The 16925-nt window shown below is 48.4% G+C and overlaps 1 protein-coding gene and 1 long non-coding RNA gene across 3 annotated transcripts in view; one reads left to right on the forward strand and one right to left on the reverse strand.

Annotated features, from left to right (window-relative positions):
* Positions 1-16925, reverse strand: part of LOC139059094 (uncharacterized) — an 86047-nt gene that overhangs the window by 38462 nt on the left and 30660 nt on the right. The window lies entirely within an intron of this gene.
* LOC139059093 (uncharacterized) overlaps positions 1-16925 on the forward strand; it is a 163806-nt gene that overhangs the window by 17717 nt on the left and 129164 nt on the right. Inside the window, exon 1 of one of the 2 annotated variants that reach the window (XM_070536996.1) lies at positions 5301-5364. The exons of the other annotated variant lie outside the window; for it this stretch is intronic. Within the exon in view, the coding sequence (XP_070393097.1) occupies positions 5316-5364 (49 nt within the window). The 5' untranslated portion in view covers positions 5301-5315. Of the gene's footprint in view, positions 1-5300; positions 5365-16925 lie in introns of those variants that run through there. 2 annotated transcript variants of the gene reach the window in all.

Here is a 16925-nt window from a genome sequence, read left to right on the forward strand (position 1 = left end):
CTCTCTCTCTGATACATGGAGCGTGAATATAACCTCAAATGCCGTAATAGCAGCATCTATTAGTGGTCATTGTTAGGAGCATAATGGTCGTCATATAATTACTAGCATTCTTGGCGGTAAAACGCGAAAAGAAACAAATGGTTTAAACGAATGCTTTCCTTGCTTCTCCCAGCAATCTTGCGGGTGATGACGAAGAAATCGATCTTATTGCGATAGCAATTATATGGACCCTCCAGGTGCATTTCTACCGTCGCCGTCGCTGTGATGTTCTGTATGAAGTTCACTGTCGATATCACTGTCGCCGCGCGCCCTACGCTGTATGTGCGAATGAAAGCAGGGGAGCCAACGATTGCGGCTTAATCTCGCACGCGCTAAAGGGAGGGAAGCGGGGAGGAAGCGCGTCGTCTTCCGCCGCGCGCAAGGCACCGGGGGGAGGGAAGCGAGGGGGGGCCGCGGCGTTCTACTCCGGCTGCAACTGCGCATGTGGCGGCTGCTCGCGGCTATGCGCACCCGTATCTTGAAAGAGATCTGCGTTGGCGGCAGAGTCTAGGTGCGATGGCGGCTCGCATTTTTGTGCGTGCTGTGTGCTCAGTTTTGTTGAAGCGATAGACAGCGCGAAGATCACTTCGCTCGGTACCGCTGCCGCGTGTCCTCCCGCCAGCGTTTTGACAGCAAGTATCCGCGGTCATCGAGTGTGGTGGGTTCATGTTTGCTGTGCGCGCCGTCACCATGCTTGTTAATGTAGTTAGTATGCCTATGTGTACAAGTTCTTGCGGTTGATAAAGCTACTATCCTTACTTCATGTAGCTGTCCAATCATTTATCCGCCGTGGTTGCTTAGTCGCTACGATGCTGGGTTGCTAACCACGAGGTTGCGGGATCGAATCCCGACTACGGTGGCAGCATTTTGACTGGGGCGAAATTCGAGAACACCCGTGTACTTATACATAGGTGCACGTTGAAGAACCCCAGGTTGTCTAAATTTCCGGAGTCCCCCACTACAGCATGCTTCATAATCAGATCGTGGTTTTGGCACGTAAAACCCTATAATTTACTTACTTTTTGTCCACTCACTTGCTGCCGCAATCGATGCTTCGCCTTTCGGCAGCAACTGCGACTTCTTGTGATGCTGAGTGCTTACGTAACTGCACAATAAGAACACGATTCCCTTGCGACATTCCTTTCACTACATGTCTTATCAAGGTAACTGTATCACACACTATGATGTGACAACGTGCGGGGAAATAACGACCTTTCAATGCGTTTCCATGTACCGGTTCAACTCAACACGCACGGACTCAAGCCCACCTGGTTGCGCATGAACCCCTGCATTGACTCTACGAGGCAAATGCAAGCGTGCCTTCAGCGACGCTTTAGGTGTCCACATGGCTGCTATTACACGGCAAACGCAATTTCGTGCCTTGCACACGCCTGTATACGCAACCATCCCTGCCACAATCGCGTGACCACAGCTGTCGCCGTGCACACGAGCAGCCACCGAGAAAGCGTCACGACACAACGGCCGCTAACGACCGGCCACGCATGGCGGCCAACTTGTGTGCCGTTAGTGTGTCGTTACGCGATTCTCATGCGCATGGGAATACGTCAAAGGGCGTGGTTTAGCATAAAGCCGCTGCTCCAGTCCTACCTTGATATGCGCTATCTACTAAAAAAAAATTACGGAGCTTTACGTGCCAAAACCACGATCTGCTTTTAAGGCACTGCCGATCAATTCTGACCACCTGGGATTCTTTGACGTGCACCTAAACATAGGTACCAAGGGTGTTTTTACAATTCGCCCCCCCCCCCCTCCCTCTCTCGAAATGCAGCTGCCGTGCCCGGCAGGCATTTCATCCCGCGACCTCGTGCTTAGCCACGTAACGCGAAAGCCAGTAAGCAACCATGGCGCAATCGTTACCTTCCCCCGCGCCCTGTAGTCAAGGCTATCTCATCTGCTCAGTTTCCGACGCGCGGCACACATGCAATGCCGCATTTGTGCACCACAGAGCACAATGCGGCAACACTATGCAGCAACACAGAGCCTATATAGCCCTTCCCACCTGCACGCGCTGCCCACTGGAGCCGCTTCTCGACGCCAGCATTTCACACGCGCCTTGTCGTGGTCGTCCGGTCTCTCTCTTCATATCGGTCTGCCTACGCCGGGGTGCACTTGCTTCCTTAGCAAGCTGATGCTTACTACAATTCATATTGCTCCTACAGCTGCTAGCATTTGTTCGTGTAACATTCCTACGTGTTGCTATCGCGTTCACTGTTTCGTCCTTGCTGCGAAACTGTGACATTATTGTTGGCCTTAAACATTGGTGGTCGGGCCCTCTATTCTGGGTCCCTCTATTCTGGATATCGCAGCCGCTCTTGCCCTTTCGGTCAGCACCTGCTGAACTTTCGTGTCTACGTTAGACAGCATTTCCTACCATCGCTCAATCAATGATTCGAAAGTTTGAACGTTTCAAATTTTGACCGTCTGAAAGTTTTTCACATAAATTAGGTGTACAATTACAATGTACACACTTTTGGGACCCAAGAAATTTCTTAAAGGGTCCCTATGGTTCTTATATGCTTTCTATTTCCTTGTTTGCTTTGCAGGCCCATATCATGCATGTGGTATAGGTCCGCTTCCATGCTACAGTGTGCGCATTGTGGCTCATAGTCTTTTGAGTAGATTGCATGAAGTCTTTTTGGGCTTGCGTACGTGTTTCACCCGTCGCGTTGGTTGCTTAGTGGCTACGGCGTTGCGCTGCTAAGAATGAAATCGCTGGATCGAATCCCGCCCGCGGTGGCCGCGTTTCTATGGGGGACGAAATGCAATAGCTCACGTGTACCGTGACTGGGTGCACATCAGAAATTCCATAAGGTCAATATTAATCCAGAGTCCCCCACTACGGCCTGCCTCATCATCAGAGCATGGTTTTCGCCCGTAAAACTCTAGAATTAGAGAATCAAGATGTTGTCTGTGTGTTTGGATTCCCTAGTGCACCTTATTCTTCCATGTCTAGCTGTTTACCTGGATGGGTGCATTCGCTTCTTTCCAACCTGCAGTGCCCAGCTTGTGATCTCTCAGTATATGGTCAGCATGACTGAGTAGTTGTGCTCGTCCGTGTTTTGGGTTTGCCCGGGCTAGGAGTGCTCGGGCTGCAGCGCGTGCATACGAGTGTATGAATGCTATCGTCATAATGCGTCTAATAAATGGCCCTGCCGCGTCTATGTATAGCGTGTTGCTGCCATTCTTCCATTGTTCTCCTATGACTCTAGCTCTGGCCACTATCCTTTCTTCGGGGTGCGCCAGGTGCATGTTCTTTGGTATGGGATTTGCATGTAGTTTTACACGTACGCATACAGCTCTTCGGGGGATCATAACAATCTTGCGTTGTGCTTATGTAGGGGAGTCTGAGTCTGCCCAACACTGTTCTGCATGTCCTGCTGTGCTCCTATCCTTCTGGGTAAAAGAAAGCACAATACCCACTACGCGCTATAAGCGGAGAGAAGTACAGAAGTGGGCCAACATAACCGTTTCCAGCTCATAATTTAGCTAGCATTCGTATGTGATAGATTAAAGGGTGCAAAGGAAGGTTAATGGTTTTTTTTGCCCTCGCTCTTTATATTAAGGTGTCTTATAATGCTAATTAGATACACTGAATGAATCTGCCGCGCAACCAGACCAACAATGGAGGCCTTTCAAGACATTGTACGATAGCACACGAATCTGCACTTGGCTCATTCGCAGTCGCACCATTAAGCGAACTTTCAGACAAGCGGCGTGCTGGACGTTGGATGAGGGCACATTCGCCTTAAGACAAAGAAGAGTTTCTCCTAGGAATAAAGAAACGAAACAAACAAGACCTCCCTGCGTATTTACCTCTCACGCCATGGCGCCTACACCATTGTGGACTCCCTCGAAGACCCAAGTCTTCGATGTTGTTGTCCAGACAGGGAAGGGCCCCGATGGCGTTGTCGAAGCGACGTCCAAAATCGTCGGCCTCTCTGAGGTCTACTGTATTGAGCACATGGAAGGCCTCAACTTCCAAGTCACCATCAAGAGCATGGCTTCCATGACTCTAATCGTCGATGCTGGCTGCCTTGTCATCGGTGGCGAGGGTTGTCCTGTCGTTCCAGTCGGCCAGCAGGTCACAAACGTAACCAGCCTCTTCTTGCCGTCCTTCGTTCCGAACGAAGTCCTCGTCCAGGCACTATCACCACACAGCAACGTTCTGTCTGTCAGCACTGGTCTTATGAGCGGACGACGTGGCGTGCTCACGGGCACACGCTTCGTTCGTATGGAAATGAGTACCACAACCCCGGTCTGCAATTATCTGCGAGTCTCTGGTCATCGTGTGATTGACTACCGCGGCTTGCAACGCGAGTATCGGTGGCGCGGCTCCAGCGACCTCTACCGTGCACAGTGCACCACAGCGTTCATTGGTCGTTGTGGTATCCATGGCGACGAAAGCGATGGATGTCACCGTCCTTGTCGGCGTTGCGGGGATGGTCTCCCTACGGTCGCGTGCCCTGTGCGGCGTTCATACTCAGACGCTACTGCTGGAGCCTTTCCCCCCTTACTGCCTGCGTCAGCTGCGGTCGCGACTGCGGGTGACGCCACAACCAAAGAGGTTGCCTTGACATCGCATAAACCAGCGTCGGCAAATGACAAATAAGAAGCATGCAGCTCGGGCAATCACAACACATCATGTTCACCGGCCTCCTCGACTGGAAAAGAAGACCGTGCTATTGATGACATGGCGGATTGCAACACGCCATGTTCGCTGGCCTCCCAAGCAGCGAAGGACACGCATGTTATGGCCAATAGGGCCTCCACTTCGGCTGCGGCCGTCAGTCCTTCTGACCGCACCGAGGTTTTAAACACGGCTAAAACACCTGACCCAACGATTTCTACGCTCGATACACTCCCGAAATCTGCTGTGGCTTCATCCGCCTCAATTGCGTCGTCTACAACACCGCATCCGATTTGTGGCTTTTCTGCAGACACCACTGCGCCGTTGCACCTGGGTGGGCCCCCTTACTCCCCAAGTTGTTGGCGAGGATGAAAGCAATCCCGCAGCCCAACTGCTGCCGACATCATCATCATCAGAAAACAACTTCAGCCTCACATTTCACAGCAGCGTAGGACTCTTGCCAAACCTGGATGGTCTCGACGTAGAAATGGCGGTCCCACGAGACGTAAAGCGTATCCATGCGTCAGTCTCTGGCTCGGATGGCACCCCGGATCTCCGCGCCGAGTTACAGCGGCCAAAGAAACCTCGGCCTTCGTCGAGAGGGCCGATGGAGTGACGTGTGTACTGCATGTCTCTCGGACTTGTTCTCGGGGCGCCGACTCAAACAACACGACCAGGTAAGTTCGGTGAGACATTTAATTAAATATGGCTGAATCCCTGAATATCATTTCATTAAACGCACAGGGGTTCAGAAGTCTTATAATCAAGCCGTAATTATCAGCGTGGCCCGCGCTAAAAATTGTGACATCTTATGTTTGCAAGAAACACATTTTTTTTTTTACCATTTGGCATGTTCTTGCTTTCAAACGCACTTTCAAACTAGCTTGTTTTTTTTTCGCTTTTGCGACATCACGCTCTAGTGGGGTCTGTATTATTATTTTCAATAGAGCTTTATTGCGAGATCATCATGTTATTTTATGATGGGGCAGGGCGGACATTGGCATTTGATTGTGTGCTATCTTCATTTAGGTTATGTGTTTTGGGCATCTATGGACCCGCGCAGGCCACTAAGTCCAATGATTTTTTTACGTGACCTGAACGTGTATTTCCTGGACGGTCGTCAGGTGGTGCTTGTTGGGGATTTTAATTGTGTTTTATATACGCGAGAAGATGTGCAAAGCCCAGGCAGGAGTCGCCCTGATTGGAACGCACGAAAGTTGCGTCACCTCGTCCAGGACTTTTCGTTGCTGGATACATATCCACTTTTTCATGGTTCTTCATTTGTCTGGACGTGGCGAATCGGCACGTCGTCAAGCAGGTTAGACCGTGCCTATGTGCCAAGAAATTTAGCTCAGTATGTCTCCCAATCTGATGTGGTAACTTTACCTTTATCTCCTGTTTATATTTCCGATCACAAACCAGTTATGCTCGAAGTATGCTTCCCTACTTCCTCATCAGTAAAACCTTGGCGCCTCATCATCCGCGTTCTACATGACGTGCACTTGCGCTCTTGTTTTTCAAAGAGCGCGCCTCTCTTTCTAGATCTGGCTCATACTCACGGGACGTGCTCAAGGTGGCGTCTGCATCATTGAGTTAAAGGACGTGCACTCAGACGACGTATGTCAGAAGAACTGGCGGATATACTGCCACGAAGCTCCGCACTGCTCCTTGGGTCAATCAACTGACTCAGATCCGCTGATGCGGTCATGGCAGCGTCAGCTACGGAGGCGTTTCCAACGCCTCAGCTACTTCTTGGCGACGCTGACGTAATCCGTGTGCATACGTACCCTGGGGTTCTGCGCTTTGCAAGAAACTCGCTTTTTAGACAGCCGAATGAGTTCGGTTCTACGGCCCCAAGAGCACTTTCTGTTATGTCGCCTCCCACGCGTTATTATTCGCTCTTTATATCGCATTTTGAAAACGGGGCGCGTGCACGTCTTTGTGAACGTCTTTGTGAACGTCTTTGTGCACGACCGTCAGCTGACGAGGTGAAAGCAGCATTGTCTTCCATGAATCGTGGTTCGGCCCCCGGGGCCGGATGGGTTACCTTTTAGATTTATCTACCATTCTGGGTAGACATTGGTGCCACTTCCATGCCTGTTATCTGCCGCTGCTTTGAGAATTTTGAATTCCCGCCTAGTTCTCGCGATGGTCGTGTTGTGCTGATACCTAAGCACGATCCATCATCAGTTCGTCCAGAGGAATGGAACAATCACGCTTCTCAACGTTGGCTACAAAAACCTTCACAGCTGTTGTCACTCGACGCTTGGGAAGCCTGATGCCTACCTTAATAGGACACCATCAGGCATGCTCAGTCCATGGAAGAGAGATACATAGTCTCTCGTTTGCTACTCGCGGCATAATGACATACATGCTGATCAGGTGAGCGCGTTGTCTCTTAGTGTCGCTAGGTCAAGAAAATGCGTTCGATCGCCTTGAACATAGCTACATATTTAATGTACTGACCTCGTTCGGCTATTCGTCAAATTTTATTGAACTTGTTAGGAATGCCTATTCCAATATCCCAACTAAATTGTTTCTTGATGTTTGTGAAAGCGCACCATTGCCTGGTACTCGTGGTGTTCGTCAAGGGTGCCCTCTATCCCTACTACTCTTTGTGCTCAGCCTTGAGCCATTTCTGTGCTGGGTACTGAAAGACCCTTACGTGTGCCGTCCCTCACTGCCTGGTAGCGTCGTTGTGAAGGTGGCAGCATTCGCCGCTGACACCACATTGTTACTCAGGAATGAAGATGGCTTAATCCGTAACCTTCGAATTTTCACGGAGGACGGAAATATTTCAGCTGCTGCGCTAAATTTTTTAGAACGCCGTTATTGGTTCATTGATTCACCACAGATACGCCCAAGTTCACGTTTCCGTCCTGAAGAGAGCGATTCTCATCGTATTTTAGGCCTTGATTACACCTACGATGGCATATCAGACTTTGTGTGGCTCTCAATTCTTGGACATGTAAGGCAAAATATCCAGAACGTTCATAGGTATGATTTACCTATATTAGAAAGAAGGTCTTAGCACAGTCTATCACGTTGAACAGCCACCACTACGGGTTGCTAGTTCCTTGCAGTCCCTTCTTGGTTCCTTCTTGGTTCCTTCTTATGGTCAGGCAGTACAGATCTGGTCTGTCGCGCGGCGCTTGGGCAACCACGCCCTCGCGGTGGGTTCGCGTTCCCATGCGTGTCTGTCCGCTGCCGGCCGCTTGCTGTTTGCGATTTCTGCTCCGTCTGTTACCGAGTGGTCAGTGTCCTGCGCGTGAACTCGCCTGCTATTTCCTTGGCACAAAAATGCGTTACATGTTACCGGGCCTGCACTTAAATCGCGGACCACAAGTGTTAAACGCACCTGCATTTTACTCACGGCAGTGCCATTTTATCGCCACATGCAACAGGTATGTCCTGATGAAGACGTTCTCGAAAACCGTGTTGTAGTGCAATGTCAGCCTTAGTACTTCCTCTGGTTTCTCCAGCGCGCCACGCACGTTCCAATAATGTGTCGTGGGATGCGATAACGGCGTCATTTCTGCCTGGCCACCTACGCGACTTCATGTGGCGTCTAGGGTGGCAACTGCTTCCAACTTGTGACAGGCTAGAGCGGTGGGGCGTAGTCCCATTTTCGCCATGTCCCAATGGCCCCCTTCAAGAATCCAATAAACATGTGTCGTTGCCAGGGTATTTTTGAGGGTCGTGCACACTGTTTTCCGTGGCCTTGGAGTTAACCGCTTTATTACATCTGGTCGATGCTCACTTGGCCGCTTCGTGCGACATTTAATTGCTGCGGGGGAATTTTATCCATGGCGTAACCGGTGCGAGGCAGTTGCCTCGAGACATCGCCGCCATGCTCTGTTTCTACTTCTAGAGATGCTCTACTCAGAGCTACTGTCGTTTCTGTCAGAAGAGTTGTTTTTCCTTGGAGACAAAGAGCTCCCTTGACAGTGGTCATGCCGTTTGCTGTCGGTGACTGATCGACGCGTGTGGCTTAATTTTCTACCAGCCTGGTTCTTGTAGCCAGGCCGTCAGAAGTATTCACTGAGTGCGCGTAGAATGTAGGTGCCCATAATTTCTGTATGGGCATGCTCTCGTATACATGATCATTTTTGTATATACGCATCTCATAACATCACTCCAAAGTTATGTAAAGTGTCTCTGTCACATCATCATTGTACATAACCACTGTGTATACGGTATATATTGAACATAATTTTATATATGTGACAATTATTTCATGTCTAACTGTGCGCTTCCGTGGGTCTAGGTGGTTATATGTTAGTGAGTGAGGACTCATACACTACTTCGGAAACGTGCCGTGTATTCAATGCTTCGTACTTTGCATATGTTATCGTCCTCGTGGAATGGTGCCGTGATTGTGACTCAGTGTTCGTATCGTCTCTTGTTGAGATAACCTGTTTCTAAACGAGTGAAATATCTTTATTGGAGATACGGCGAGGACGCGAACTCGTCGGGCGCCACCCGGCCAGTCCTGCGTCGAGACCGGCAGGTCTAGCCCACCGGCCCGGTCTCGGCCACGCCGGACAGCCAGGATTTGCTTGTCTAAAGCAGAGCTACGCAGAAGCGAGTCCCACTGTTCCTTGTTGAACTTGGAGTATCTTGACCCGCACTCCCAGAGCAGCATGTGTGCTAGAGTGGAGGTCTGCTCGCAGGACGGGCAGGCGTCGTCGCGATGTACGTCGGGGTAAACTTCGTATCACGGATATGTGCCGGTCTGTAAGAATCTAAGAGAAATGGCTTGAGTATGAGCCATTGATTAAGGGGGTATGAGACATTCATTGACTTACATGATGTACAGAGAGGTGAGAACAGAGGTGATAAGCGAATGTGGATGCATACGTATATTATCCCTATGACCACAGATCAGGACAATAAATATGTTCGTACCTTTGATCAAAATTCTGTGTAACCTCGGTGTCGTGCGCTAAACAGCTCCGCTGGTTATCCAGCTTCACAGAGTGGCTCATTAATTTTTTGTTTTGAAAACATGTACATTTGACAGGGAAGGAAAAGCGAGGAGCAGGCATAGGAAGGGGCACAACGCCTGCCTACTCTTCCGAAAGGAGGAGACAGAAACATAGAAAGGGAAGATAGGAAAGAGGGGAGGAAAGAGGAAAGAAAAAGCAAGATGACAATAACGCATTAAACAAGAAAAGAATAATGCAGATTCCACCCACTATAGGAATCGGTATAAGGGAATCTTGTGAGCTGGTATGACGAAACGGTACATCATGACAATAGATGCCCGGTAGATTTTCGGCTATGAACACGTCTCACAACCATCTTCAGACATGACGGCGAACTTTGCAGAAACACAAGACAGCACCATTCCGAACCGAGGCACTTAACCTTCGGACGCCACAAAAAAAAAAAGGAACGTCTTTATTAAGCGCGGCCAGGCCTGTCAAGGTCCCTTGTATACCACTCATTCGCACAACCAATTTCCGTCCACCTATGCGAGCCAGGGAATGGAGAAACCGCCCACCGCCCCCACCAGCTTACGCATCCCTTGTTTGCGCCTTCGGTTATCAAAGCTAAAGCCTTATATGCCTCATCGTTCAGTTCTTCAAATTCCTTGAGCGAAAACGCATCGATGACACGAAAGGTACAAAAACTATCATCATCGATGGCTCATATCCCCCCCCCCCCCCCCGTAAGCATGCCCGTAAGCAAGCCAGATGGATGATAAACCTAATTGGGATGGATGAGAGAACGAATTAATATGGATGATGAAGCGAATTAAGAGGGATGGCTAAGCGAATTAAATGGATGACTCAGGCGAGTTAAAGGCAATACAACTATGATTGATGACTAAACGATTTAAGAGTATGACTAGGTGAATTACACTTATCGAATTAAGAGGATGACTCAGCGAAGTAAGAGGATTATTAAGCGGATTATACTAAGCAAATTAAGAGGGAAGACTAAGCGAAGTAGACTTAGCGGATTAAGGGGTATGTGTACGTCATCTGTCCGTCTTTAATGCATCGGCGCTTGGGTTTTCGGTTTCAAGTCATCTTAGGGCTAACATAAGAGACCCTGTGAACTTTTTGCTCGACCGACTAAATGACGACGAACATACCACCGTGTGTAATCGGCGCATCTCCGTGACCTCCGAGGTTGCGCAATCTCAAAGGTCATGGCCTTTCGCACTTGCGTTTTTTCATCTGCCGCCAAGCGACGCCACCCAGGCGATGCAGAAGCCTCCCAACTCCATCGCCACGTAACGTCAACCTTCTGCACGCCCTGGGATTTTAGCTCAACCGGAAATGCCACGGTGTGCAACGAGCACCTTTCATACGTGTTTTTTCTGATCGCCGCCAGGTGATGTGACCCAGGCAATGCAGCAGCCTCCCAAATTCATCGCCAAGCGAGGCACCCGATTCGCGAGTGTTGGGCAGTTGCTCAACCTATCAAGACGCGCCACAACATAAAACGAACGCATGCAGCGGTTTTGGCTGTTGCTAAATTGGTAGCGCATCGGGTTGTTACGCTGGAGTACCCACGTTCGGAAACCACCACCGTACGCATTTTTTCATGTAGTGATGAAGCATCTATTCGGCTATACAAGTGACACCCGACCTGTGGGCTGACGACCGAGCGGCCCAGGTAAACGACAGGGTGGTGGAAAAAGAAAACTTTTCCGCAGGTGCGCAAGAGCATCGCTTCACATAGATTCACACACGTGCCTTATAGATCTACATAATATTTTTCTCCCCCAAGAGCAATATCTGTGCAGCCCTTTCGTCATGCTGCATCGTTTTCCTGATGCCTCTTAATTAGAAGACTTACAGCTGTCGATGAAGCCATTGAGTTGAGCGATTCTGTCGATACATACGATGCCCGTCAATCGATTGTTGCCTGTGCAAAAGTTGGTTGGTTGCTGTTAATAGGAAGTAAGAGGTTGTGTTCCGAGGGTAGGAGGGTGTTGTTCGTTTCGGGGACGGGGAGTGCTTGTGTATAGGAACGAGCAATTTCCCAGCAGCTGGTCTCGGTGACGTGAACTATAGTGATATCTCTTCTATAATGCTGCTCACAGCTCACAGCAGTTGCTTTCGTGGGCGTGGGAATTGTTCTGATTGAAGTTTTTTTTCTGTTGCATTAAGTAATATTGTGTTATTATATATTTTCGTCACATGGTCTCTGATCGGTCGTTCTTTGTTAGTAGCAGCCGCGCAGTGAGTTCTTACAAGCATCCTTAAAGCACTCTGTTTAATCTAAAAAAAAAAAGATAGAGCAGGCAAGCGAACACTTTGTGAAGGTCAGTGCTGACTTAATGAAGGCGCACAAATTATGCACTTTGTAACAGATCCCAGGCGGAGTAGCTCCACGGAAGTATCTTGCTATGGCTTTAGTCACCATTCCTAAGGTAGGAGATGCGTGCGTCTTAGTTACCTCGCTTTAACGATATTTGTAAACACCGACTAAGGCAAGTAAGAAGCCGCGGTTTTTAGTAGTGGCAGCAGAAAACTTTTTACTTTGTACTTATATGCAGAAACCAAACCGAATCAAAAAGAATGATGATGAAATGCTGAAATTTTCATGCTTCCCTTGCGGCTTTACATCATCATCTTAGTTCGCTTTGATTAGAAGCCTCAAGATGATCGTAAAGCCATGAATGCTTCGATTTTATTGTCTGAACAGACTCGTGATAGCTCCAGCTATAGTCAAAGTAGAACTTGTTGCTGGGCGAGTTGTTCGGGATGTAATGAATACATTGTTGCGCCAAAAAAGGAAAATAAAGGCTTGGGAGGGAGAGTACTTTTCAGCGCTCAATCTGTCGTTCCGTACTCTTCCTCCCAAGTCTTTATTGTCCTTTTTTGGCGCAACAATGTATTCATTAGCTATAGTCAACATTTTCCATGTGCAGGTCGCTTCAGCCCGTGACATGGTATCCAGGTGCGCGATTTGGCGGCAAACCTTTAATCTTGGACTACACCTTGAAAAAGGTACATAATTAGGGTTCCTCGTTGGCCCACGTGCTGATGGGAGCGTCGCACTATCATGTACAATAAATAACCCACGGGAAACGCACCATGTTGGGCTTACCTTCATCTTGTAACAACGCAAACGGACTCAAAGATGAACGTCATGGAACAAAATGCATTGTCACCTAATCACTCAACTTTCACTCTTATTGGGCTTACCTTACACTATATAAGCGGGCATAACGAAACAACAAGTTATTGAGGGAGCTTGCGATCGCTGTCAAATACGTACCCCGAGAAGTACTTCGTTATTTCCTCAAATGTCACAGGCATCACTTATTAGATCAGTAGCGCCGCCTCTTTGAGCTACTTGCATTTCCTGGTTGTTCGACCTAAGCGATAGACGCATCGTCGACGTACTCCATCGCCCAAACAGGTTAATCACCGCGTAACCCTTTGGTTCCGTCCCTATCGTGAGTTCATATTTTCCAATGATTGCCTTCTGCAAGAAGTTCAATGACTTTAGCCATGCTGAAGCTGAATGCTTTTAGTTAGGTTAACATCAGCAACCACATTGTTACTGGCGCTCTTAAGCTCACATGTCTCCTCATATTCGAGGCAACCGTAGCCCTAAACGGTGACAGAAGCCGACCTTGGATTTCCGAGGGCTGCGTGTTTCATGACATTTTCGCCGTGCAGGTAACTGTGGCTTCTAAATTTTCACCTGACAAATCCTGAAGCCTTGCTCACACAGATCAGAAGCCAGGTTACCACCGGTTGAGTGTTGCGGATTCAAATGTCTAAAGTCTGCTTCATCCCTGCTGTATTTCGGAACGGTGGGGAAGACGAGAACGGCCACGAATACAAATAAAAATATTTATTGCTTTACTTAGTACATAATATCGCAAAAAAAAACAAGACAATAGGAATAGGACATGATAGGTGCCTTGTGAGTTGGCTGTGCATTGGAGATTCCTGTGAGCTGACATTACGAGTTGGGGTATTATGGACGAAGTTAATTTTTGGTTAGACAGAATAGAGGTATGCATACTTGGTCAGCGTACAAAGGTGTTATAAGCCAGTTCGCTGGGACTTCCATTCGGCGCACATATAACCTTTGTATATATCTCCACAAATATATCCACCGAGATAACGACCAACCCAACAGCACCCAGCAGCCTGGCAACGATGGCAGATCTGGGAAAGTAGGCATAGAAAGCATCTCTAAAAAAAAAAACCTCGTACAGTGATTTCATCCCTAAAGCCCGGCGCCACCCCGCCCCGGCTGCGGGGGCCGCCGGGTACCTTCTCCGTCGGCGTCGCCGCCACTGGGAGGCGGTCCTCAAAAGTTCGGAGCCTAAAGACCAAGTCTGGGCCGTCCGGCAAGCCACAGATGCTGCCCGAGTCCAAGGACTTCGAGCCACCTCCTGAGGCCACCACAACCAAAAGTGCCGGGCCATTTCCATAAAGTTTATTTTCTTTCCAATGCGCATGTTGGAATCTATGTCAAGTGAAGGATTCGCGAAGTGGTTAATTACATGCTATCTGCACTGAATTTGAAGCAGAAGCGATTACGTGCCAGCTCCACAAGGCGCCAAGACACAAGACCCCCCCCCCCATTTATTTATTTATTTAATTATTTATTTATTTATTTATTTATTCATACTGCAGGCCAACATACTGGCCCATGCAGGAGGGGTAATACAGTTTACAAGGTAGTAACAATGCAACAAAGATAATAAAAAATGTATATATAACCAGTGCATGAAAATGATGCATCCCATAGCCACGTTACAAAGATCATAATGCTTCCCTTAGCACAGTAACTACAACAAAATAATCGCACATTTGAATTTATTTGTGGATCAAAACGCAGTGCCAACAACAATCGGACACTAAACATAACTAAATACTGGAAATTTCACATATGAAAACGAGAAAAATAGTGAAAAAATTTGTGTTTATGGTTGTGTTATTTTCTGCTATCCCCTCAACGCGGAACCCACTCCACAAGGCGCCAAGACAGAACACCTCCCTCCCCCAACGCGCAACCCATGTGGCCACGCATGACGTTGTCTCCCGAATCAACCCACTTTTCATAGCATCCATGTCCGGGAGGAGCCCACTTTGCTATTGCACTATCCACAGGATTCACCCAGTTGGCCAGAAAGTGACCGAGCGTACGTGCCAAACGCCATAAAACAAGGCACAGAGAGCTTCTCTTTAGTAAAGCAGTTGTGCGTTTGAAGTCGTGCATACACTTGTTGCAGGGAAGATATTTAGGTACCGTTTGTAATTTGATCGCGTAATTCCGTAAAGTAGTAGAAATGTATTGCATGTAGCTACATGTAAGCCTATTTGTTATATGCGTTCTGTCGTTTGTGTGAGCAATTTGGGAAGACAGCGGCAGCACCCAGTGGCCATGGTTGGCAAAGTCCCGGAGGGATAGCAAAGAAAGCTTCACTTTAACACATTTTCCTTCCCGCGAATTATTGTCAAGCAAACACTCAATGACTGCGTGGATGACGTAGTCAATTTTGTACGACTTTCTCAAGCTGTACGTCAGCCGCGCATCACGCGCTTGATCATCGTGAAAAGAAGTCGAGGAGACACCAAACGCTCACTGATCTCGTTCAGCGCAGGTAAGTCCGGAAAGGAAAAGCCACTGCTTCACGAGAGTCGAGGTACACTGTTCCTATTCAACGATCGCTTACCACGAAGGTTGACACTGCTTGACTGCGGAAAACCTTCGGTGACGTTCTAACATTAAAGCTTTGTATCCCAGGGGAAGCACATATCCGAACCATAGCCTATCTCAAACGCTGAACACCGAATCAAAATTTTCCCACACAGCACTTGTCGAAGTACGTGTTCGCAGCTATACATAACTGCCAACGTTGCCACGCATTGCCGCTTATACCCTCACGTTTGTGCGCAAAGTGTCCGTCGCAGTACTCCTCATTGTTTCTCTTTTGCTTTTGCTTATAGATATTGCGGGCGTTGGCGTTGTTGTGCTTTTTGTTGTTATCTTGAGGCAACTACAACAGCACCCACAAAGTGTGTTTGAAGAAGCAAAGAAAGCGCCGCTTCAAAACTTTTCTCCCTAAGGAGTGCTTCCTTGTCTGTCAGCGTAAGGAGGTTTCGCCAGCTATGATAGCGATTTGCGTGACAACGAAACGATTGAATTATGGAGAACAGTGAAGTAAGATAAATTTTGTGAACACGAGGCGAAGTCATTCGGGTATTCAACATGACCGACATCTATACATCTATACATCTATACAAGTTAAAAGTGTGTAAGGAACAGTTACATTCCATGTTATAAGCCCAAAGGATAAGAAAGAGATGTGTGGGTTGTATGCTGCAAGCGGATCTAGCCACAGATGAAAGAAAAAAATACTAAGAGGGAGCACGACGTGAGGCAGTCAGCCTTGGTAAGGCAACCTCCTTTGACGCCGTTCTCACCCAGCTTTTCAATTGTGAAATCATAGAAAGTGCGCACATCGCGCATAGAGTCCTTGAAACAGCAAGCCGTACGTGGTTTGGTTCGTGGTACACGTTCTAGAACCGCTGGCCGCCGAAGTTACGGCTGCCGATTTTTCCAGCCCGTGCCGTTCGCTTTCGGCTTGGTGCATTTGATCCGTTTAGTTCGTGGCTTTGGTACGCGTAGACATTGTTTTCGTTGCAATGACGGCACTAGATATTCGCGGTCAACTTTCTGGGGCAGTGGAGGGAAAGGTACGGGTGCAGAGGACCTGCACACGCGTTAGGCTCGCCAAGTACTTCGGCAACGTTTGACAGTGCATTCAATTTCATGGAAGGGATACTGAATATGCGTTGCTGCCACGTGCGACGGTTGAAATGCAATTTAACTCTCAAGAGTGTGCTCTGTCTTTATCTTGGTGTTGGAAAGAAGTCTGCTTTCTTTACCCAGCTTGAACTAACGCGGGTGTAAATGTGGGACTTTTTACGGGAAAGCTCTTACTTCTGTGCGCTTTGCATCTATAGCTTTGGCTTCATTGTCAGAAAAAGTAGTCCGTGAGTATCGCTCCGCGGTGAGGCTGCATGATTAGCCAAGTGTTGCAGCTTCCGAGCGGCGCACAGACATGCAGACGACGGTCCCAGCATGGCCGCGCGGGATGACTATATAAATGACCGCTTTCCGTGATACCCCATCTTATGTTTTACGTCACAGGCTTCCAGATTGTCGCGGCAGGATCCACCGTAGTCTTGTTTTCTTTCTGCCATCGATATAGTCTTGCTAGATTTGCCGGATATCTTTTTGAACG

This window comes from Dermacentor albipictus, chromosome 4 (genome assembly GCF_038994185.2).
Source record: "Dermacentor albipictus isolate Rhodes 1998 colony chromosome 4, USDA_Dalb.pri_finalv2, whole genome shotgun sequence".
Lineage (NCBI taxonomy): Eukaryota > Metazoa > Arthropoda > Arachnida > Ixodida > Ixodidae > Dermacentor > Dermacentor albipictus.